This window comes from Augochlora pura, chromosome 9, assembly GCF_028453695.1.
Source record: "Augochlora pura isolate Apur16 chromosome 9, APUR_v2.2.1, whole genome shotgun sequence".
Classification (NCBI taxonomy): Eukaryota; Metazoa; Arthropoda; class Insecta; order Hymenoptera; family Halictidae; genus Augochlora; species Augochlora pura.
The window spans coordinates 13,804,995-13,825,720 of record NC_135780.1 but is presented as its reverse complement, the minus strand read 5'-3'; the positions used below and the strand labels follow the sequence as shown (position 1 = coordinate 13,825,720).

At 39.7% G+C, this 20,726-nt stretch overlaps 1 protein-coding gene across 3 annotated transcripts; it reads right to left on the bottom strand.

Annotated features, from left to right (window-relative positions):
- Positions 1-586: 586 nt before the first annotated feature.
- Positions 587-19,129, bottom strand: Cht (choline transporter). 3 transcript variants are annotated; one of them, XR_013494833.1, is made up of 8 exons: positions 18,740-19,129; positions 15,396-15,720; positions 13,751-14,106; positions 12,434-12,738; positions 11,749-12,028; positions 10,588-10,805; positions 8,993-9,787; positions 599-7,406 (listed from the first exon to the last, which is right to left on the bottom strand). XR_013494833.1 is itself a non-coding variant. In XM_078190910.1 (7 exons), the coding sequence occupies exons 3-7, from the start codon at positions 14,022-14,024 to the stop codon at positions 9,080-9,082; spliced, it is 1,785 nt and encodes a 594-aa protein (XP_078047036.1). In that variant the 5' UTR covers positions 14,025-14,106; positions 15,396-15,720; positions 18,736-19,129; the 3' UTR covers positions 587-9,079. The 3 variants fall into 3 exon arrangements, 2 of the variants coding, with proteins under 2 accessions (XP_078047036.1, XP_078047035.1); XM_078190910.1 differs by having other exon boundaries at positions 587-9,787; positions 18,736-19,129; XM_078190909.1 differs by having other exon boundaries at positions 587-9,787.
- Between the last annotated feature and the right edge of the window lie 1,597 nt (positions 19,130-20,726).

The following is a 20,726-nucleotide window of genomic DNA, read 5'->3' as shown; positions in this document are numbered from 1 at the left end:
TTCGTCCCATAAAAAAACCGATGAAATAAATCTCTTTCGATAAATATAAACGAAACTACAAGACAGGGATGAACATAGAAAAAACTGTCGATGAACTTCAATTCCTGGAAGTATAATTACTATAATTACCATAGTTGTGACAACAATCATTTTACAAAACAATCGTGTTATTCGAATGGACTTGGTAAATATTTATTTTATTTGTGATTATTGGTATCCACAACTTAGGTACTTTAACCTTGAAATGAGGGGTAAGTAATACCTAAAATAATTGCATTACATTATATTTCATATTTAAGACTGTCTGTTCTTATCAAAAGAACTTTAATCATTCTTTCATGCATTTACTCCTTGTACCTGTAATTCTTTCTCTCGCTTTCCACAGTTGTTTTCCAGTTCTTTTCCATTCCCTCCGTTTCTTTAGGGTCCTTTGTGCGATTCCGCTGCTTCCACCTACATTACCAGTACTCCCTTCTGTATTATTTATCTTCTCGATTCACTGTATCTGTGCATCAAATCTTGGAACACCCCCTCCAACACACATAACTCACGTTCCTTATCTTCCTTCATCAATTAGGATCCACTTTCCTCCTGTTCGTTGCAACATGCTAGGTAAATTATTAAACTTTCATTTTACTTCCCTCTACTCACTATGTTTGGTTTACTTATACAGAACAATCTCGACGATTGTTTATTACGCAATCTGTGTTGCAGCGTTAAGAAACAGTTTTTAATCTATTTATTATGCCAAGCATTCGCAATGTCCAAGAACAATTTTTTAAAATATTTTTTAGTAAATGAATCTATCTAGCAACCCTAAAATAATTGAGATCTCTCAGTTCTGTTATAAAAAAAAGTTACTCCGGTTTAGAAGGTGTGCGAATACTTTGTAAACCGACTGTACATTCCTTCACGACTTTTCTGTCCACAGTTTCTAAGGCTAGGCTTTACGAAGTTCACGGTTATCAGTTTTATTCGCGCTTTTCAGTTCTATTCGTTGCTTCGCCTAACATTGTAAATAGAATTAATCACACGATTTCATAAATTATATACGATTGAAATATTTAAAGCTAAATATTTGTACGAATTTAACATCCTCCTAATATTCGATGATCCGGCTAGCGTTCAACCCTTTAAGCTATTCCGAACAACAATCGCATATTTAATAATTATTCAAACATGATACATCAACATAAAAAGACCTAGAATTCGATGTGAAACGTTTGAGATCCGTCTAGGTGTGATAGGTCCCTTTAAATAATGATCTTGCAGGCCGTTTGGTTTTTACACGCCGTTTATTTTTAACATTTACAATCAACATCGCGTTCAGTTTCTCAATTATACACGTACAGTTTATGTCGTATGATACAATACAGCAGTAACGCTTCTCGTAGTACATATACATACATGGATATACTCTTACTTAGGGTTTTTGAAGTCGGTTCCTTCTTGTTTTTTTTTCTTTACACATAATAATACTCTACGAATAGGTGTAGGCATCCCCAGGCTCGCGAGATAGGACGCGAAGGTTACAACAACATTAGGTTCGAGTTTTTTTTTGGTTTAAAGCAGGCGAGTAAGTCGCGCGCGGAACACGTCGTTCCGATATAACACTGGGAATTTCGTCGGAGAACTCCTCAACACCAGCTCGACTGAACCTGTTTTTTTTTTTTACGTTCGGCGTTCGGACAGCCCGTTGTTCCTACATATCATCTCTCGCGCCGTTTCGCTTCGCTTTTATCTCTTTATTTCATTATTTCTTTCATTTCTTTCATTTCTTTATTTATTCATTTTTCCCCCCGTCGCTCCACTTCTCGGCGTACAACGAGAGCGAGAGAAATTAGGAGGACACTGAACAGTTATTAAAATCGTGTCCCTCCAACTCCGTTTACTTCCCCCGTCGACCCCCTTTTTACGAGAGGGCGGCGAGAAACGCTATATCGTATTTTATATAGCACGTATATATATGTACATGGTTTTGTTTAAATGTTTGCTTTTTTTTCTCTCTCTCTTGTTACTTAACACGGTTTCTCGTTTTACTTTCTTTATCTTACGGACTAGAATACCTAGGATATGTTAGAGCACGTTTCATGATATGTATAGGTTCCTCGTTACATCGTCGATTACAATGCAAGTTGATATGTATGTACGACCCTGGCTGTTTCGTTACGGTTAAAATTATAATCTCGCTACTGTGTCTCTGCTTTCTTTTTATATTTATTTATTTATTTATTTATTTATTTATTTTTCCTCTGCTCGCACGCCTACGTAACAGCACTCGGTTATTCGTTTCTTCGTTTCATTTGTTATTACGTATGTACTGTATGTATATGTGGGGGGTGTATATACGTTAACACATTCAGGAGAGCAAGGTCGATCTATCGAACGCTCGAACATTGTCGGTATTTTCTACGGTTCTAATTAAACAAACTGCTTTTCGTCGTTGCGTCACGCGTTTCGCGTTTCTTTGCTCGTCGTATGCCGGATTTTGTTGATTAATAAAATATTGGGTTGCTCGGAAAGTAATTTTATTCTTCGAAAATAAAACACCTGATTTTGTAGTCTTATAGTAGTAAAACAGGATTTGTAGAACAATAATATAAGTTTGGGAAATTAATTTTCGAATAACCGACTAGAAAATAATTAATAATCGCTGGGGGTGGATTTTACCTACAGGGTTTCTTCTGTGTCTTTTACAACAACAATTCCATCTATTATCGCAAGGGATTTGAACTACTCTAATACTATATCGGCTACAACAAAATGGCAATTTAGTGGATCTCGTTGCCGACGAGATTGTTCCTTAATTATAATAGGATGACCACCAATGTATAGCCGTATCGTTTAATTTCACACCAAGCAGTTTAACAATTACAACACGATTGTCCTGGGTGAATGAAATTTCTGATGCTGTCTTCGTTATGATAGGTATAAATTATATTGCACATTGTTTTTTGCTAATCGCGGTACGTAAACTCATCAATGAGTCGCGTGATCGGTACGTGGACGCGAAACCTAATTAATAAGTAACCCCTATCAGTGAATCGCGCTGTCCTGAATGTGTTAAAAAGAACTATGTCGATCAAACAAAACACGCAATCAATCTTTTACTTCTGTCAGCCTGTCAATGTAAAGGTCACCCCTTTCTCGCAGTTAATACCAAAAAATATACTACAAACTTTTACAACATCCTGCGAAGATACGAAACATTCCTTCGAAAACATTAAACACTTCAATGAACTTTTTCTACGTTCACTTATCATTCTTACCTAATCTTTCGCGTACCAAAAGATTCATTTAACATTAATTTCATCGTTTCCATGCATTTTACGAATCGTATAAATCTTACAAATTTTATAAACTGCAAGGAACAATTCCGAACGAATTTTAATCGTAATAGAAAAATAGTATAGTCGATAAAAATCTACCGAATGATTAACGTATTGCACCGTAATATTTATTAAACAATTCTCACGAACCTTGAGAGTCGACCGACAATTTAGTATATAGTTCAAGATTCTATTGTGAAGATATTAGTAAATTGCGGATTAAATTAAACGGTTGTTTAATTTTTATTTCTACCAAATAATTTATAGAAATGTAAAGGTACGAGATTCGTGGAGCTATTTCAGTGAAACGATAAAGTATCTTCCAATTGTTTGAGACTCTGTCGCGCGAAGAAACGAAAATGCGTTTCTCTTGATCCATCGAGAATCTTTGGTCAAGCAAGAATCTTGAAAACCGATTAGATCCAACGAACCCGGAATCCTTAATACCACTATCTCTTGACTAATTGTTCGTTCGATCCGCAATCTTCCACAACAGTGTAATTTCGGTCGCTGACAAAGAAACATTTTACGGTCGTCTAATTCAGTTTCTCGTCGTAAAAGGGAGACAAGCCCGCTATAAAGCGGCCTTGCTGGGAATTGTAATAACAATAATTGTTGTTCCTGCTCGCTCGTCTAACACAGGTCTTTCAGGCTCAATATCCGAGTGAAAGTCCCACTATCCGTCACCGGAGGGGGACATAAATACGTGGAAGATGCGTCTGTGTTGCACCTGGTTGTGCACCGTCCTCCGCTCTCTGGTCGAGCCGTCTAGACGTAATTTCACCTTCGTCGCGCGCGTAGCACTCCCGCTTGACAAGCGACACGTATACACTGTTACATTATTACACGGTGAAACACTACTTCCGGAATCGTCAGCCTTCGCCGCGCGCGATCGTCTTTTGGCTCGCGATAATCTCGGTAATTTATCAATGACTAATATCAATAGTATGGCGAACAAATTTTACAGTAACCATTGTCTCCAGAACATCCAAATCATTGTTATATGTTTCTATTAATATCGTTAAATAATTAACGCTGGAACTAATGTTAAACCGTGTAATATTAACTAAAAGAAAAGCAACAATTGATATCACGTTTCCATTAACAATAGCGTTTCCCTCGAGATTTCGCCGCGAGATGGCAAAAGCTATCAGATGCTTTTCCAGCATTTAAAATCACCAGCAGGTTCAATAAAATTATTATAAACTATTCGTTATTCCACGAGGATTACCTCCGATCGACAGGCTGATCGATCGACATTCATTTCAACCGTCATTCACGCAATATGGCAGCGCTTCCGTTCACTCAGAGTTGGGCAATCTCGATTCCAAATAACAAATCGAAGATACTGGATTTAGTCTAAAAGAAGGAACAGATTTGTTTTCGCAACGATGTCCACTTGGATTACAAATAAAAAATTCCATCTTTTATTAAAATCCCTTGCCCCGTACGAATCCTAATTGATAATATAACCTAATAATAATAATTAAAAGTTTATTCGTCGAATGCCCAACTCCGCGTTCATTCAACGAGAAACATCTTATTATCGATTAGTGTTTGGCGAGGTAAACGGTAACAATAATGAAAAATTCAGTTATCCATAACCTTTTTACAATAAAAAAACGAAAGAGAAACTCTAGAAGCAAGTCGACGCAATGCTTATCAACAATCTCCCGCTCTAACAACAACAGAGACGATTCGCTACGATTCCGCGCGTCATCGTTGAGTGTCCCACGAATTAAATATTAAACGAAGACGGTAGAAAATCACTGCTCGCGAACGTGATCGCTCATTTGAAAACATTCGTCGCGAAGACACAGAGAAATTCGGCGATTCGCGCGGAGCAGGTTATGTGAGGTTATGTCAGCTCGCTCTCTCGTTTAACAGGTAATCGCGCGCCGAACTTCAAGTTGTCTTCGCGACGGGAAAAACGATAGGACAAGCAACTGCGATAACGCTACTAATTACATAGGCATTGTTAATCTGTGAACAACCCGGCTACGCTGAAACGATACAAGAACGGAAAACCATGATGAGGTCAACAATGACGGCAATTCGTAATACATATTCTGTTTGAACAGTCTACAGCGTTTTTTTAGTCTTCTCGTGTGGTTGGTTTAACGTGTATTTTACATATTATGCGTACGCGCTGGATTATTCTGTTACTAAATCTCGTTTTCGTCTCGTTTCAATGCCAGTAATTCCAATTATATTACACACTGTGTATATATATATGTATATATACTATATAATAAACACAACGAATCTGTGCGACGATCGATCCGTTTAACGATTAGCACCGGCCACTTTTGCTGATCTTTGGTAGAAAACTAGAACATTCGACGTTTAGGTTAGAAATCTGACCAGAGAGGCACGGTTTGCCACGAACACCTGCTCCGTCAAATCTCACTTTCGATATGTTTATTACAACGAGAGCTTATCAAAATTCTCCGGAGAAAGAATATACTCGCGACTCGATGGTTTTTTCGTCTAATAAATTATCGTCGAGTTTGTTACGAACTAAACCAACGCGGGCGTCGGATCTATCCGGCACCGAAAGGGTTAAACTCTGGAGAGTCGATTTAATGCACATGTTTGTCAGTTCGATTTTGTTATATACTGGCTGTTTATCAATCATTAAAAAACGATCGCTATAATCTCTATTTGTACCTTCTCGAAAAAAGTGTTCGCACGCGAATAACAACCGTCCGATTGTTAAACGATAGGACATTTATAAATGTTCTACCTTATTATCAAATATCATCAAAAGCAACGCGCTAAAGTTCACCGATGTTCCTTGTTAAGTTCCCGTACGTAATATTTTAACGACTCAAGAATCGCACACGAGACGGTCAACAAGTAAACAATTTATTATCGAACAAATTCACCTACGTAAATTAAAGAAAGAAGTAACGATAGAAATAATCATTTTTCAATTACATTGCGAGTACAGTCCTCGCACGTCAAGAAGTCACCTTTGCGATTACCTTCTCCCTCCTAGTAGCTGTCCCAGTGCTACAGCTATGGCCAATAGCGAAACTAGTAAGTGGGGCTAGTAAGAGGGGGAAGGTAAGCTCAAAAGTGCCTTCTTGTCGCGTGAAGACTATACAATCAAGAAGTAGCAGCCTACGTTCTTTGCTTTTTGATGTGAACATTGTTCAATTTAAATATTGATCCACATAATCGTCTAATGTTTAAGCTATTAAGAAATTTGACGAAAGTCAAACGGAAATCAGAGAACAGAGAACGTAAACCAAAGTACAGCACACCGGTGTCAAAAAGGCTTCGCCGACGTTCGATCCTCCGCTTTCTTAATTTTCCGACCATCAGAGCTTCGAGACGATCGACTTGGACCGTCGTGTGCGAATCGTGAAAGTCCTGAGCATATCCTATTACGAGCGACTGCGAAACGGGCTAGTCAGTAACATATCTACCGTCTCCTCGTTTCCATAGTAAAAACATATGCTAGGTATCGTCTACCATACCCAGTCGATCTAAGCAAGGGAAGAACAATCGAGTACAAAAGCTTCTTTGACTTACTCTGTATTCTGTTTTTTTTTGTTTTTTTTTAATATCTTTTTTTTCTGTCATTTTTTATTTCCCCTAGCAATACAATTGTCTTGTGAGTGGCGAGGAACGTGGAAGAAGACTAACAAACGATAACGTGATCCTAAATTCGTCGCGTTCTAGTAACTTCACACACACAACAAAACCTCTGGCTGACCCGCGCCATTGTTAGATACGAGCTCCGTCGTACCGATCCCCGGCCAGAAAATTCGGGGACCGGATATCAATAATTATTTATTCACGCCCGGGAGTTAGGGGAGCTCTCGCAGTAGCAATAACGCGAGTCGTCGAAGTTCTTTGTACATTTCCCTAATGATATTCCATCTTGGCAGCCGCTCGTCTTGAATGAACTTCTAATTTCCAACGTGATTAACCGAGAGGGACTCGTGCGTTAATGAAATTAGAAATTAGAAGCTGGGCGAAACGATCGTTCGTCGATCAATTGTCCCCTGTATTTCTGAACGGATTGGTCGTGCAAGACGATACTCCTCACAAGCAGTTTGATAAACTCTAAATATATGTAATATAGTCATATATAATTATATATATATGTGTGTATGTACGAACAGATATATAATTATATATAAATATAATTATTTTATATATATATATATATATATTTCTCAAAAAGGAAATTACTAGGCCTAATTGGCGGTACAGGCAAGGGACAGCCTCGCCGGACTGTCCGCGGAGCTTCGATCAATCGTGTCGCTCGTTTCTCTCGGTTTCCTTTTAAGTTCATTCGTTCTCGTTCGTCCATTCTTGGATCTATCCCCCACCCCCCCTCGTTATTAACAATTTATGAGCACGAACGAACTAACTAAGTCGGACAGGTACAGATCGCTAACTCTAGCCACGGTTTCCGTGTAAACGCGACAACGAGAAAGATTCGTGGTAATGGAACACGAGATCGAGTCGCGTCGGAGCTCCGCGGACATGGGCGAGGAGAAATCAATTCGGGAATATTAACTAAACATTGTTAGACCATTTTATATAGTTTTCGAAACATAATCGTAGACCTAATTAAGAATATAGTAAAATATAAAAAACAATAATTAAACGATGTGAAACAGCTTGATAAGCTACCGGATTGTCGAAAAGCTCTTTCGACGCGACAGGTTTAATATTGATTTGTTTGATTACTATCGAACATTTATCATGGATCGGTATAGGCGATGCTAGGACTAAACTAATCTCGAATTAAGTTCTTTGGACTAGATATTATGTTTTGATCGGTTCGAGAAATGTCCGAATTTTGATTTTTGAATTAAAAGTGAAATTCAGATTTCCGTTCGGCTAGAATTGTATCCCAAATATACAGGATGCCTTTCTGCGGTCATTCGAAGTAACTTCTTCCTTAGCGCTAATTTAATCCGCGGTTTTGTTTAAGAGTTATTTAAAAAACACAGTGACCAATCAGAAGCGACCTCTACTAGCGCCAGAGGATCGCCAGATAATTGCGGCGATGCGTGGAACTTGACATCGATCGCTGATTGGCTGTCACCTAGCATCAAGCGAGCGCGCCTCCTATTGGTCAGCATTATTTGTTAAAAACTCGTTTACAATGCAAATTTTTGTAAAGGAAAAAGTTACTAGAAATGCAGCACCCTGCATATAAAAACTACATTGTCGCGGGTTTTGAGTATATAAACTAGATGGCATGTCGGCACTGAATCTAAACAATTTCGAGACGTAGTACTGTTTGTATCACAGACATCTCAATTAACGAATTAATGAGAACAAATTGCACTTTGCAATAATTGCGCGTTGCAAGGTACACGCGTCGAGAAATATGAAACATTACGAGACAGTGTTCATACATCGGTTCTGGTTAACTTGAACGTTTGGTCCTGGTTCGAACTATCGTTGACGTATGTCTATACAACTAAATAATGTCCCGATGTTGGTCCTAGCAGTAGTGGGGAACGCCTGTCTTGCGAAAAAGCCTGTCGATGATCATATAACCTCTAAATGGCTGTTCATGTAGAAACTACGTAGAACGCGTTCACGGTCACGTGGTGTGAACAGTACGAACGAAAATAACAGGGCCTGGTGAAACGAATAGAACGTAAGGAAAAAAGGAAAGAACGACTCACCAACTGAAAGGTTGAAACTCGAACAAAACGCGAGCCCGCACCGCCGCGCTTATTGTTGGTCACAGCATCCGATCACGGAACCAGGGATTAGAACGCGGTACTAGATTGCGGCTGCCTAGGCGCGTTGGCTCCATGAGGGGCTAGGTGTCCTCCGCCACCACCGCCACCTACCACGCCGTCCGTCATCCCTGCGACCTTGTATCCCGGCTCCATGTCGTAGTCCGGCTCGAGCGCTGGATTCACTCGTCCGTTCGATTCATCCTTGCTACCATAGAGCCTGCCAACCCCAGCAGCTAGGACAGACATCTGCTCGCCTTCCGCCGGATCTGGGCCTACTCTCTCGACGTCCTCAGGTATATTAACGACGCACCTGAAGACATCGTAACCGGGCGCCAGTCTGCCGGTCATGAAGGCCACCTGCGTGCCGTACGACACGCCGACTAGAGTCACCAGAGACATTATCATCGCCATCGTTCTGAAGGGGAACAACTGCGTTTGCGTCTCCTCGTCGAAGCCTGGATAATGGATCAGCGCGGGTAGACCCATCAACGGCTCGCCTCCGCTGATCCTCACCACGAAGGCTATTATGTACGCAGACAGGCTGCCGTACGTGTTACAGTAGTCTTTAAAATGGACCACCATCAACAGTTGGGGGAAGAGGATCACGTAGACCAGGTCCGAGCACATTGACCAGAGGCCGTAGATCGAGGGAATCGTTAACGCCATCACCGTGCTCAGGACACCGACTACGCCTATGCCCACGCGCATCACCCAGATGATCTCCATTTCCGACGCCTGTTCGGGAAAATGGTTGTAGAGAGGAAGGAGAAGCGACCACGGGATTGTAAATGGGCCATGAGATCGAGGAGATGTTCTGCGATGTTTTCGCGAACGCGGGACCATCGATTTCGAGAGAGTCTATGTGGTGAGGTGGAACGAAATATACTTCGCAGACGATACCGTAAGACGCTCGATAAAACGTATACCAATTTATGTACAAATTGTAGTAATAGAATCAATTGAAATTCGAACTCGACTTTAAATTTATTTTAGTCGAGAAATCACATTAGTCGTGGTAAGATATTTTTATTTTATGTAAAACTGAAAGTTAAAAGGTAAGCATGACCTAACAGCACATAAAAGGAAGCAATCTCTCGTGCAACATAGATTGGTATAGTTTCGTATGTACAATATCTTACGGTATTGTCGCGAAGCGTGGATTGCGTGCGACTATAAAACTGATTAAAGTTGCAAAGGTTTTAGCCAGGAGAAATGCTACTTCGTGGAGTGACCCTCGTGTCAATACTTTTCATTTCCCCCATCCATCAATTTGTGTATCTGGTTCGTACAATAACGTAATTTTCAATTTTATCAACGAATGCCGCACTCATAATGTTCGTTTACAAAAAAATGATTGACGCGTCTCGAAGTCTACTTTCTTTTGCATGTCATTTGAAGCAGTGATAATGATGTTCATGGCTTACGTGTCTAGTTTCGTTTGATGATTATGACGAACATGACGATGGTGGTGACGATGGTAATTGTGATGGTGATGATGAAGCCATTTTAGAGGCAATCGTCGCAGGTGAACTTACCCTCTGACGGAAGATTAATTTATACACGTTTCTGGCAAACATGGAGCTAGCCGAAAGGATGCTACTGTCTGCTGAAGACATTACTGCTGCTGATACTGCGCCTAATCCGAAAAAGGAAACGAAGTCTGGAGTCAAATATTGCAAGACCAATGGTAGGATCATGGTTGTTTCCCTCTCGGTAAGCGGATAGGGGCCGGTGTAGGCTGTCTCATTCCAAGCTGCAACAGAATATCATATTTCGCAATATTGAATAAATATAAATAATTATTATATTTTTATTTATTCTATACTCGTCGATATATTATTTCTACGAGAATAGATATTTACTAATTGAGAAGATGTTATTTCCTTTATTTAAAAATTTACGCAACAATTGTTAATTATTCTCGAAACACTTTTCATTTCCATCAACTTGATAAATTTTCAGGTGGCGGAGCTTTCGACGATGTAAATTTCAACCGAATAGAAAATTAATACGGAGAAGAAGAGGAATTGCATACGAAGGATCATCTATGTATCGATGAATCATTCGGCACGACAATAGACGAATTATATCACCCTGCCCGAAAAAAGAACTGAAAGTACAGAAGACACTGATACATGATATCATATTAGTTCCGGTGATTCTACTGTACCGCGTGTTAGTGGACGAGTCGCATTATCACCCTCACCCTCGCGCCTAGAATACCATATGGCAAAATCCCACGCTATTGTACACGCTGTGGGATATCAAAGCACCCTTCGTCTATACACCCTTCCGTTACAACACCGACCCGCTTAGCCCTGGAACCTTGTAAATACCAGCAGTTCTCTCTCTGTCTGCAATAGCAGCAAATGTCAAGTAGCCTTCGAATGGGAAACGGAGGGGGTTCAAGAGCAAACCGGGTCTAATTCGATCCCTTTTAGCTTCAGGTACCCATGAAACATGGGTATTTTAGGCTCACTCCCTCGAGCAAGAAAACTGACGCCCAGTTGTCTGCGTTAATAATATCGATTGCCGTTCATTTCTTAGAAAATCCGCTCCTTCCGTTTATTAACTAGCCAATGATTAATTGTCCGCAATTTTTACGCCGATTAATTATATTTTCTGAATTTTGTTAAGGTTCGAAAAACAGAAATGTTGTAACAAATGTTTAAAGATGAATAGTAGATTTGACTCACGGGTCGCTTTGGCAATGGCTCCTATCAGCACAGGCGGAATAGCCATGAGGATGCAACCTGCAGCAGCCACGTAACTCAACAGTTGAGCTCTGCCTGCTGTTTTCGATGACAAGACCCGTTGGAAATACACTTGCCATGGAATTCCGCCGAACACCAGCAACAAACCGTTATCCACATACGTCCAATACAGACTTGGGTCTACTTCACCGATCCAATCCACGTCCATAGAACTAAGAGGCTCTACCACTGGATTTGCCCACGCGAATGGAATGCACATCCACTGTAACAGGATCGTGACACTGTGTTTTTAACCAAACGACATTACCCTGCTGACATTTTTATCAGAGATAAGTAAAATATTCGAAATGATCGAGTTATCTCGCTCTTCTCGTATAAAACAAATTGACGACTATTTTTTCTAGTCTAACATAATATTGAACTTCCTCACAATTGATTGTATTTTATGGAAAACTTTATCCATCTAATATTGCCGCGAAAGAAAATAATCGTTCCACTGGCGTGGAAAATTGTAGAAGGGTGTTATTCTTCAGAAAATATTCCTTATATTCTTTTATCTTGCAGAAATGTCAACGAGGATGTCATTATAAACCAGTCCCAGAAATGATAATATTAGATCACCGTATAGTTCCCAAATAATTATAAAATAAGACATCCTATCACTCACCAGTCCAATGAAGATGCAAAAAAGTTGAATAACGTCAGTATAAGCAACAGAATAAAGACCTCCGAAGAGAGTGTACAAAACTGCAATACAGGCGCTCAAAATGACCGAGGCGCCCTGTTCCATGTCGACGATGACTGCTATTGTAGCGCCTAGAGCTGCCAAAATACCCGCGGCCCAGAACACTTCGCCGCAGAGAGCAGGAAGAAAGAGAAGACCCCCCATACGTTCGCCGAACGCATCCTGGAGAGGATCCAACATCGTGATATACCCCTGTTCTCGCATTTTGTTCGCAAAAAATATGCCACCTGGAACAGACATGAAGAGGACACGATAACGATTAAATAATTGTATTAACTCTAGCGCGCTTAAGGGTGGGTCAGAAAATATAAGAAGATAAAAGCAGATGTCACCAAGCCTTCTATTCATCCGAATGTCGTCTGTATAAATTGAGTTATCTCGACGCGTATAGCACTACTGTAATTAGCTGTAGATGAGTGAAGAATATACAGAAGAATAAAAATTCTTCGAGCAGAAAAAAGCAGTAAAGATTGCATGGAAAAATGTAATAAACGAAGAAGAGAGGTAGAAACGTTGCTGGATGAAGATAGAAGGTAGAACTGACGATGATATTGAAAGAAATTATGTATGAGATACTGTAGACAATGCAACGGGTCACAAAGGGGGATGAGATTGCAAACGTAAAAGCGAAAACGACGGCGGAGAGGATGGCAAATACAGAGACAAAATTAAGGGATGAAAGGATGGAAGAAGCGAAAAAATAGAAGTGGTAAAGTCCGAGAGAATAGGACGGAAGGGTTTGGAAACAATTAGGGAGATGGAAAGGAAGTTAAAAGATGTGGAAAATACGAGCGTGAAAGTAGCTGAACAAGAGAGGGTAGTTAGAGGGGGTATGAAAGGTTGACGGAATTGTAACAATCTAGGTAATTTCTTATCGGGTTTACGGAATGCAGAACACGTGGCGATTTGTTATTACGACGATCATTCAGAAACGGGAAGCTCGTAGTTTCAATGAAAAGTTGTACACTAGTTTATTCTTGCTCAAGGCGACTCAACTAAAAAGTTATTCTATGTTAGAGTATTGATCCTAAGTAGTTTACCGTATGAATATTATAGGCTGCGATACAACGCGTATACGTATACGCTAAGATTTGTTACATTGCAATAGCGTACAATTCTTCACCAGTTACTTTTATCAAAATGGTAATGATGGTGAAACTTTATTTTTATATTAACTTTAAAGTAAAATATTTTGAAATATTGCAACAGGTTCGAGTCTAACATTTTGCCGGGACTCACCAAAAACAAGACTGAGGGCATATCCGAAGGGAGCCTGGCACCAAACAAGACCTCTTGTGTAGATCGCTTCGGCGGTACCGTTAATGTAACCACCGCCGACCCATGTTGCCGTCATTGTAAATATTCCGACGAACAATCCAATCGAACGACCCGCTAGCATGACTTCCTCCTCGGAGTCGTTTCCAGCCTCTTTCTTCCTGGCCGCCCATATTCCTACGCCCAGGATCAGCGCGTAGAACAGAGCGATTGAGACAACACCAGCGAAATTTATCATCTTCGGTGAGTACGGGTCCACTTGCGTGAACTCGAACTGACGAAGGTTTGGCGACCGATCTGATTTCGAAAGGTTCGGATACCTGGAAGCACACACGCGAAGATCCACTGTCAATGGAAATTGAGAAACGTTTAAAGCCTTTCAAAACTAAGATAATTTAATTTCAGATTAATCAGAGATTTTGAAAATAGTCCTAGGATATTTATCGCTAGCTGTAAATTAATTTACGTTGTTCTACCTTATTAACAATGCGGTCGACACGCCTGTACCTAACGTGTGCAATTAACTGTAAATTCGATGTTCCTACCTAGACGCATTTAAATCGCCCGGCTGAGTTTACCCTCTAATCCCATTAGTCCCGCTTCACCCCATAGAGTACCAGCCCTTGCATAAGGGACGCATACCAACGCAGAAAAAGTAGTATAACGCGTGTAAATAGAACGACAGAGCATTCAAGGTCTCTCTATTAGATCCGCTTAGACCAACAAACGATGTAAAGGAAATTATAGGGAATTTTACGACAGCTTTGATAATTTCATGTAACACGTTTACTATATACAGTTTCGATATCGTCGCAGGATGTAAACAACTTAGGCTATACTATTATTAGTAGCTGATTGAAATTGTTTTTGTTCGTCATAACAAGGGCAAAAGAGAACTAAGATGTTTTTTACAGAATTTTCAATGTCACCTTCAGTCTTCCATAGATAAACCTACATTCTTTGTCATAATAATAATTAAGATTAATAATTAAGTTAATAATTAAGGTTAATCACTGAGGACAGAGATCTTAAAATCTTACACAGGCTGTTATTATCATACAATCATTAAGAGCAATACATAAATGAATTGACGACGCTAACGTAGCTGTAAACTTTATTATGCGTGTACAAAGTTGTTCGCATACAACGATTGACATACATATGTAAAACACCAACTTACGAGCTGCTACGAACAATTATGCTTTCTAAAAACAAAGATCGAATCGCGCTAATAATGTGAAATATGAAAGTTATGCACGAATTGATCTGAAAATGTAAACTATGAGAAACAAATTTTCTTCTTTAATTGCGTTTATGTGCCTTTAGATTTCTATCGTTAGCATACAATGAAAATTTGGTTCGTGAATACTAAATTGTTTGTTAACTATCGTCCAAGTAATGGGAACAAGAGTTTTCTATTCATTAAAGGCGTTCTATGCTATAGTCGCGAATTTAACAGGATGAGCTAATACAGGGTGTCCCAAAGTTATTGCACAAGCGTATCTAATTTTTATAAGATATCTATGCAATATCGTCGATCGATAGTCGCATCTCCACTGTAAGAGACTAATTTGTTTGTTGTCCTTTCATAGGAGGGGATTCCTGTTACCTCTGAAGACCCCGCGGGGTACAATCACGCAGTAGCGGGGGACAGCCTCACACTGGTACCGGCAGCATGTCCTGAAGGTGGCCCTTCCAGACAGCCGACGACGATGGAGGGTTGGGATTTGGGGGGCAGCAGTCGCCCCACCGGAGCGAGGTCTTCTGGGAGGGGCTATTCCTTGTTCTAAACGCGAGGCCGCCCATGGGCGCTGATGGCCATCGATTTTTACACAACTCACTGAGGCTGCTTCTATCCTGTCCTTCCTCCTTGATTGTCTCCTTCGATCGCGCCGCTTCTGTACCGATCGATATTGATCAGTACGATCGCTCACCTGTAATACACGCAAACGAAATTCGCCATTATACAGATTATCGATTCCGTTCTGTTAGAAAAATGCTGTTTTATATTTTCATGATAGTTAATAAGGCGTATTTTGTTAGTGTTAAAAGTGTGCGTCAACGGTATTTATTATTACACAAGTCTGATGATCTTATCATCTAAGTTTAATCTAAGATGATCCATATCAGACGCTACTTATTCTGGAAGTCAGTATAGATTTAATCTAACACTGTAACTAAGTAGTACTTAGTCTATTACAATTGTCGTATATAAGACAGTTGAGTTTATGCAATTGCAAAGTCCCCGTGAGACATTCTTTACCTTGCAAACTAACGTGTCAAGTATCTGCGCAAAACTCTCTATAGACAACCTATGGAAAAGATTATTTTATAGAAATAGTTGCAAAAATGTACAAACGATAGAGACGCTTTAATATTCTTAATAACAACGAAATATAATATTTCGTTTTTAGATGATTGTTGACTTATAGTGATTTCTTGAAATTAGCACAAAAGCGAGAGATTTCAACGCTATCCGGCGTTAAAATCTCCATATAGTTGAAGCATAGGGTTCCCTGAATTCCTACATCGAACGAGAGCATAATATTTCAAAAGTATGCATTTTTAGATATATCCTTTTTACATGAAACATTAATTTCAATAATTTTGTATATAACTCTTAATCGTATTAAAAAATATTAAATTGAGGATACATAAGAAAAAATAGAAAGATCATAGACACTTGTTTGGTCCAATAAAGCACCAAGTAAAGAAGTTAGGTAAAGGAACTTTTGCAATTGCTATAACCTTTGTTGTAATTTTGGTTTTTAAATAAAACATTTGTTTGCATTTCCAGGTGGCAAGTAATCGTTTACTTCCGACTTCTAATTGAACGCGGCTAACACAGTGATGAATTGCAAGCCTATAACACACCGACCTTCGTGCGTGGCCTTAAACCTCGATATCCATGTAGAAAGTGTATTCATAATTTTTATGGCAACTAGAAAGGAGGTATGAAAGGTCGTGGTAAGAGTAAGAGTGAAAAGAAAAAGACTATGTCGTCCTGGCCCATCCAGCGACTTTCATCTGGAATATGAACTGTCGCGAAGTCGGAGATGCATTCGATGACAAGCTAAGTAAGAAAACGGTATTAAATCTTAACACGTGATATCATCGGTCTGTGTATAGATACTGTTAACAAATACGTATGGGTAAACTATGCGTTACCAGCGGCCTTACTTAACACCATTTATAGACTCAATAATTGAAGAAATCGATCCGCGTAAACGAACCGGTATATAGAGTCAATTGCACCAAAGTCACGATTTCACTTTGCACGTGCAGAAGCGGATCATAAAATGATAGTTCATTAAACCGCCATAAGTCTTCGGCTGCATTTCGAACGGAATGATTAGCTTGAATCACTTGCAAAAATGTTAGCAAATTAAGACAACAAAGATTCCTTTTTAAGGTCATAAAATATTAAGGAAGAGATGATGTTATCCTATAATCTATAAGCTAACGAATTTTGATAAATAGAGAAGAAACTGATTGTAATTCCAATCATGTGTTTATGATCGTATAAGCTGTATCAAAATTTATTTTATTATTATTATTTAATTATTGATAGGCTAACATCTCCACCGCATAATTAATGCGATAATGAACTCTCGTGACTTTGGACCGCAATTAATATTTTAACATAACTCATGAAACTCTATCATGTCTGGGCTACCGATTGCTCGCGAGTACCGGCTCTGAGAAGCAACGATTCAGTTCGTCGGTGGTCGTGAGGTATCAGTTGCCCAGACTATAGTTGCCAAGAATACAAGACAGTGAGAACCACGAAATTAGATAACAATCATGTAGTCAACAGAATCTGTTGCGAGTCATCAGTATCCCGGTAATGCCAACTAAGGGTGAACCATACTTTGGTCATTTCTCAGATCTGCAACTATATAAATGATCCTGTAAAATAATCAGGCATCTCTTCGTGCTGTTTAAACAAGTTTACGCAAAATTTCATTGTTAAGGAAACTTCGTCAATGACCTCTGAATGTCTTTGAAAACGCGAATGTCCGGATCGATAATCGTGTCTGACGATATATTAATTCATGGTATAATCAAAGTTAACACATTTTGAAATGTGTTATTTTTCTATACTTTGCTATATTTCACTGAACGTGAATGAACTGAGAAAAAGATCGATGAAAGAGATTGCGTACTCTTTACGTGTAATGAGCATTAAGCTCGGTCCATGACCGGCTGCGTTCGGGTCTGTTTTATTTTTCGTTCACGTTTCATCCGTGCCTAGTTTATACTTAATTCATAGCTAGCTTTGAGCAGCTATTTTATGATTAGTATAGTTTCTGCATATGACATCTATTCTGTATTGTGAGAAGAGATCTAAAATTAGAATAAAATCTAGTTGTTAATATTGTAAAAATTGACAGATCCTCGATATTCAATTAAATATAAAAATAGTAGACTTTTTACTTGGCCAGTTATTCTACATTTCATAAAAATTTTATTATATCATACTTGGTTCTACAATCGTTCTGGAAACATTCACGCCACGCATACATAATTTAATAGAATTAAACATTGTCTATTTTATACATCAAGCGCATAATAATCGATATCGCTATGACTTTGCTTAGAAATGTTTCGAATAACATATAATTGCATTTTTTTAATTTTATATTACTTTTACAGCTCGCTACGTCGTACAAAATTCAATTTAGAATAAATAACAAATTTATTAGAAGAGCCAAATAAAATATTAATCGAATAAATCTTCTGGTAGCACGTAACGTAATCGTAGAATATCTAAACGGCAAAAGGAATGAATGAAAAATTCGACTGAAGGTTTCAACGACTGAAACATGTTTGCAAGAATATTGAAGGACTAAACGTTCAGGAGAGACAATTCCGAGAAATGTCAAAAGTGAAGGAAGAGACCATTCGCGACGAAGAATAATTCGCATGACAACCAAGGCGGAACATACTCACGGGTCCTACGAACGTGCTGAATCCCGAATCTTCGTGCTACCACTCACTCTTGCGTTGAAACAGCGGAAGATTCATCTTGTATCCCACTTGTCTTCGATCAAACTTGGGACTCCGATTGCGTACACCGATCGCGAGATGCTTGGTCGCGGCCACTTGTAATTTCACTAGACGGTGAACGGAAAAACTCGGATTTGTGAAATCGTCGTTGCCGTGTTAAACGAAACCGGTGATTAAAAAAAGGAACGGAAACGTAATCGAGGGTGACGAGCAACGAGACAGCCCTGGTGATTCTCGTACTCCTCGTCGTCGTCGCCCTCGTCAAGAACGGCGTGTTCTGACGTTCTTAACGGTCCTGAAGGCCACCCCGTACTGAACCAACGGTATCTCGCGGACGAGGACTGGCGGAGGGGTGACTCTGATATTGATTCGACCCTCGTGACGTCATAGCCGTTCTCGGGGGCACGTCCTACCCTCTGACTTTACCTCGGTCTCCTTCGCGCGATTTTCCCTCGGATCGGTCGTCTCCTTCTAAACGCCCACCACCGCTTCTCCTCCCGGCGTTCCGGGTTCTTTTGAACCCCCGACGGGCTCGAAGGGGGGCGTGGACTGAAAGGTTACGAGTCTGCGCTTCGTGCGCCGCCGGCGCCGCGAGCTACCCCCTTTTCGCTGGGTATCAACCAGAATCCAGGTGAACGAAGGTGTGTAGTCGGGTACCATGTTGATCAAGCGACGCTCTGCGAAAGGATTAGTATATTTGAGACGAGTATTTAGCGTGTATTTTTCCGCGACGCATTAATTCGCTCGTCGTTCATGCCCGAGACGATCGGGTTTCTTGGTAGCGCCAGCGAGATTAGGTGCGCGTTTGACGCGCGCTCGACTATTTCGAGCAAATCAAAGACACAAGGGACTATTTGTAACGCGTATAATGAATAGCAGCGATGGAAATGACAGAGACTCGTGCCTTGAGCGAACAAGCAGAGCACCTATTCACTTTCAATGCTTGCAGCAAACGTCTTCGTGAATTTCTCGAATTACTTTCTTTATGCGAACGTAGATTGTACCTTGCGCGTAATGAACGCATCCTATTTTGACTGATTTGATCAGAAGTCACGGCAAAAATCGCGAACAAGAGACTAAATAACGGTTAAAGGTCTGAATTTTGTGGAATATCATGTGCATTATCAATTATATTCTCACGAATATCTCGACCCGTATATGCATAAAACAAAGTCCTTTGGAAAGATTCCCTCGATAACATATTTCAAGCCGAAATCGGCGGGAGGACCCTTTTAAATAATTACCGTGTACGATATTCACAGCTTGCGAGCGGTGTTTAATTTAGTTTAGTGCCGTGTGCATATAATTTGAGTAGCGAAGGCAGAAGAGCGGGTGGTTGAGATGTTACATTCAAAGACAAGACCAATGAATAGATATGAATGATAGTTAAATATAAAAATACTATATATGAATATAATATAAAGAGTAATAGTCAAATTCTCTAGTAATAATAGGAATTATTTTTTAAGGATCGCTGCGCTGGCACATAAAAGGAAAATCATTCTTCACGCTTCACATATTTCATTCGGTTTGACAGAGTCAACGTTGCTTATCTCTTTGGCAAACAGGATTTACGGAAATTTGTAAGACAAAGCGTCGACGATATTAGCATAAAGGAAAAAGCATTTATGCTTGAACAATAAAAAGCCTCGTCACTGCGCGTACGTGGTACAATACGAACTCGACGCAAATACATCTAATCCATTTCGTCTTGCTTGACACGTTCGCTAATCAACGTCGCATCTTCATGACACCCACGCTCTCGTATTCTGTGCGAAATCTAGACCAGTATGATACAGATTGCTCTCTGTAAAAATATATATAAAATATATTCAAAGCAAATTTAAAATATATCTTCCTGATTGATATAAATGTTTATTTTTAGTTTGATACATTATCAATCGGACTGCGATGACATCGGGGAAATATA

Excerpts from the sequence above, each read along its gene's own strand:
- Cht (XM_078190910.1), bottom strand. The coding sequence starts at position 14,024 with ATGATAAATTTCGCTGGTGTTGTCTCAATCGCTCTGTTCTACGCGCTG. Across the intron at positions 12,029-12,433 it reads TTTGCATCTTCATTGGACTG|TGGATGTGCATTCCATTCGC; the intron begins GTGAGTGATAGG and ends ATCCTGTTACAG. Across the intron at positions 10,806-11,748 it reads AGCCATTGCCAAAGCGACCC|CTTGGAATGAGACAGCCTAC; the intron begins GTGAGTCAAATC and ends ATTCTGTTGCAG.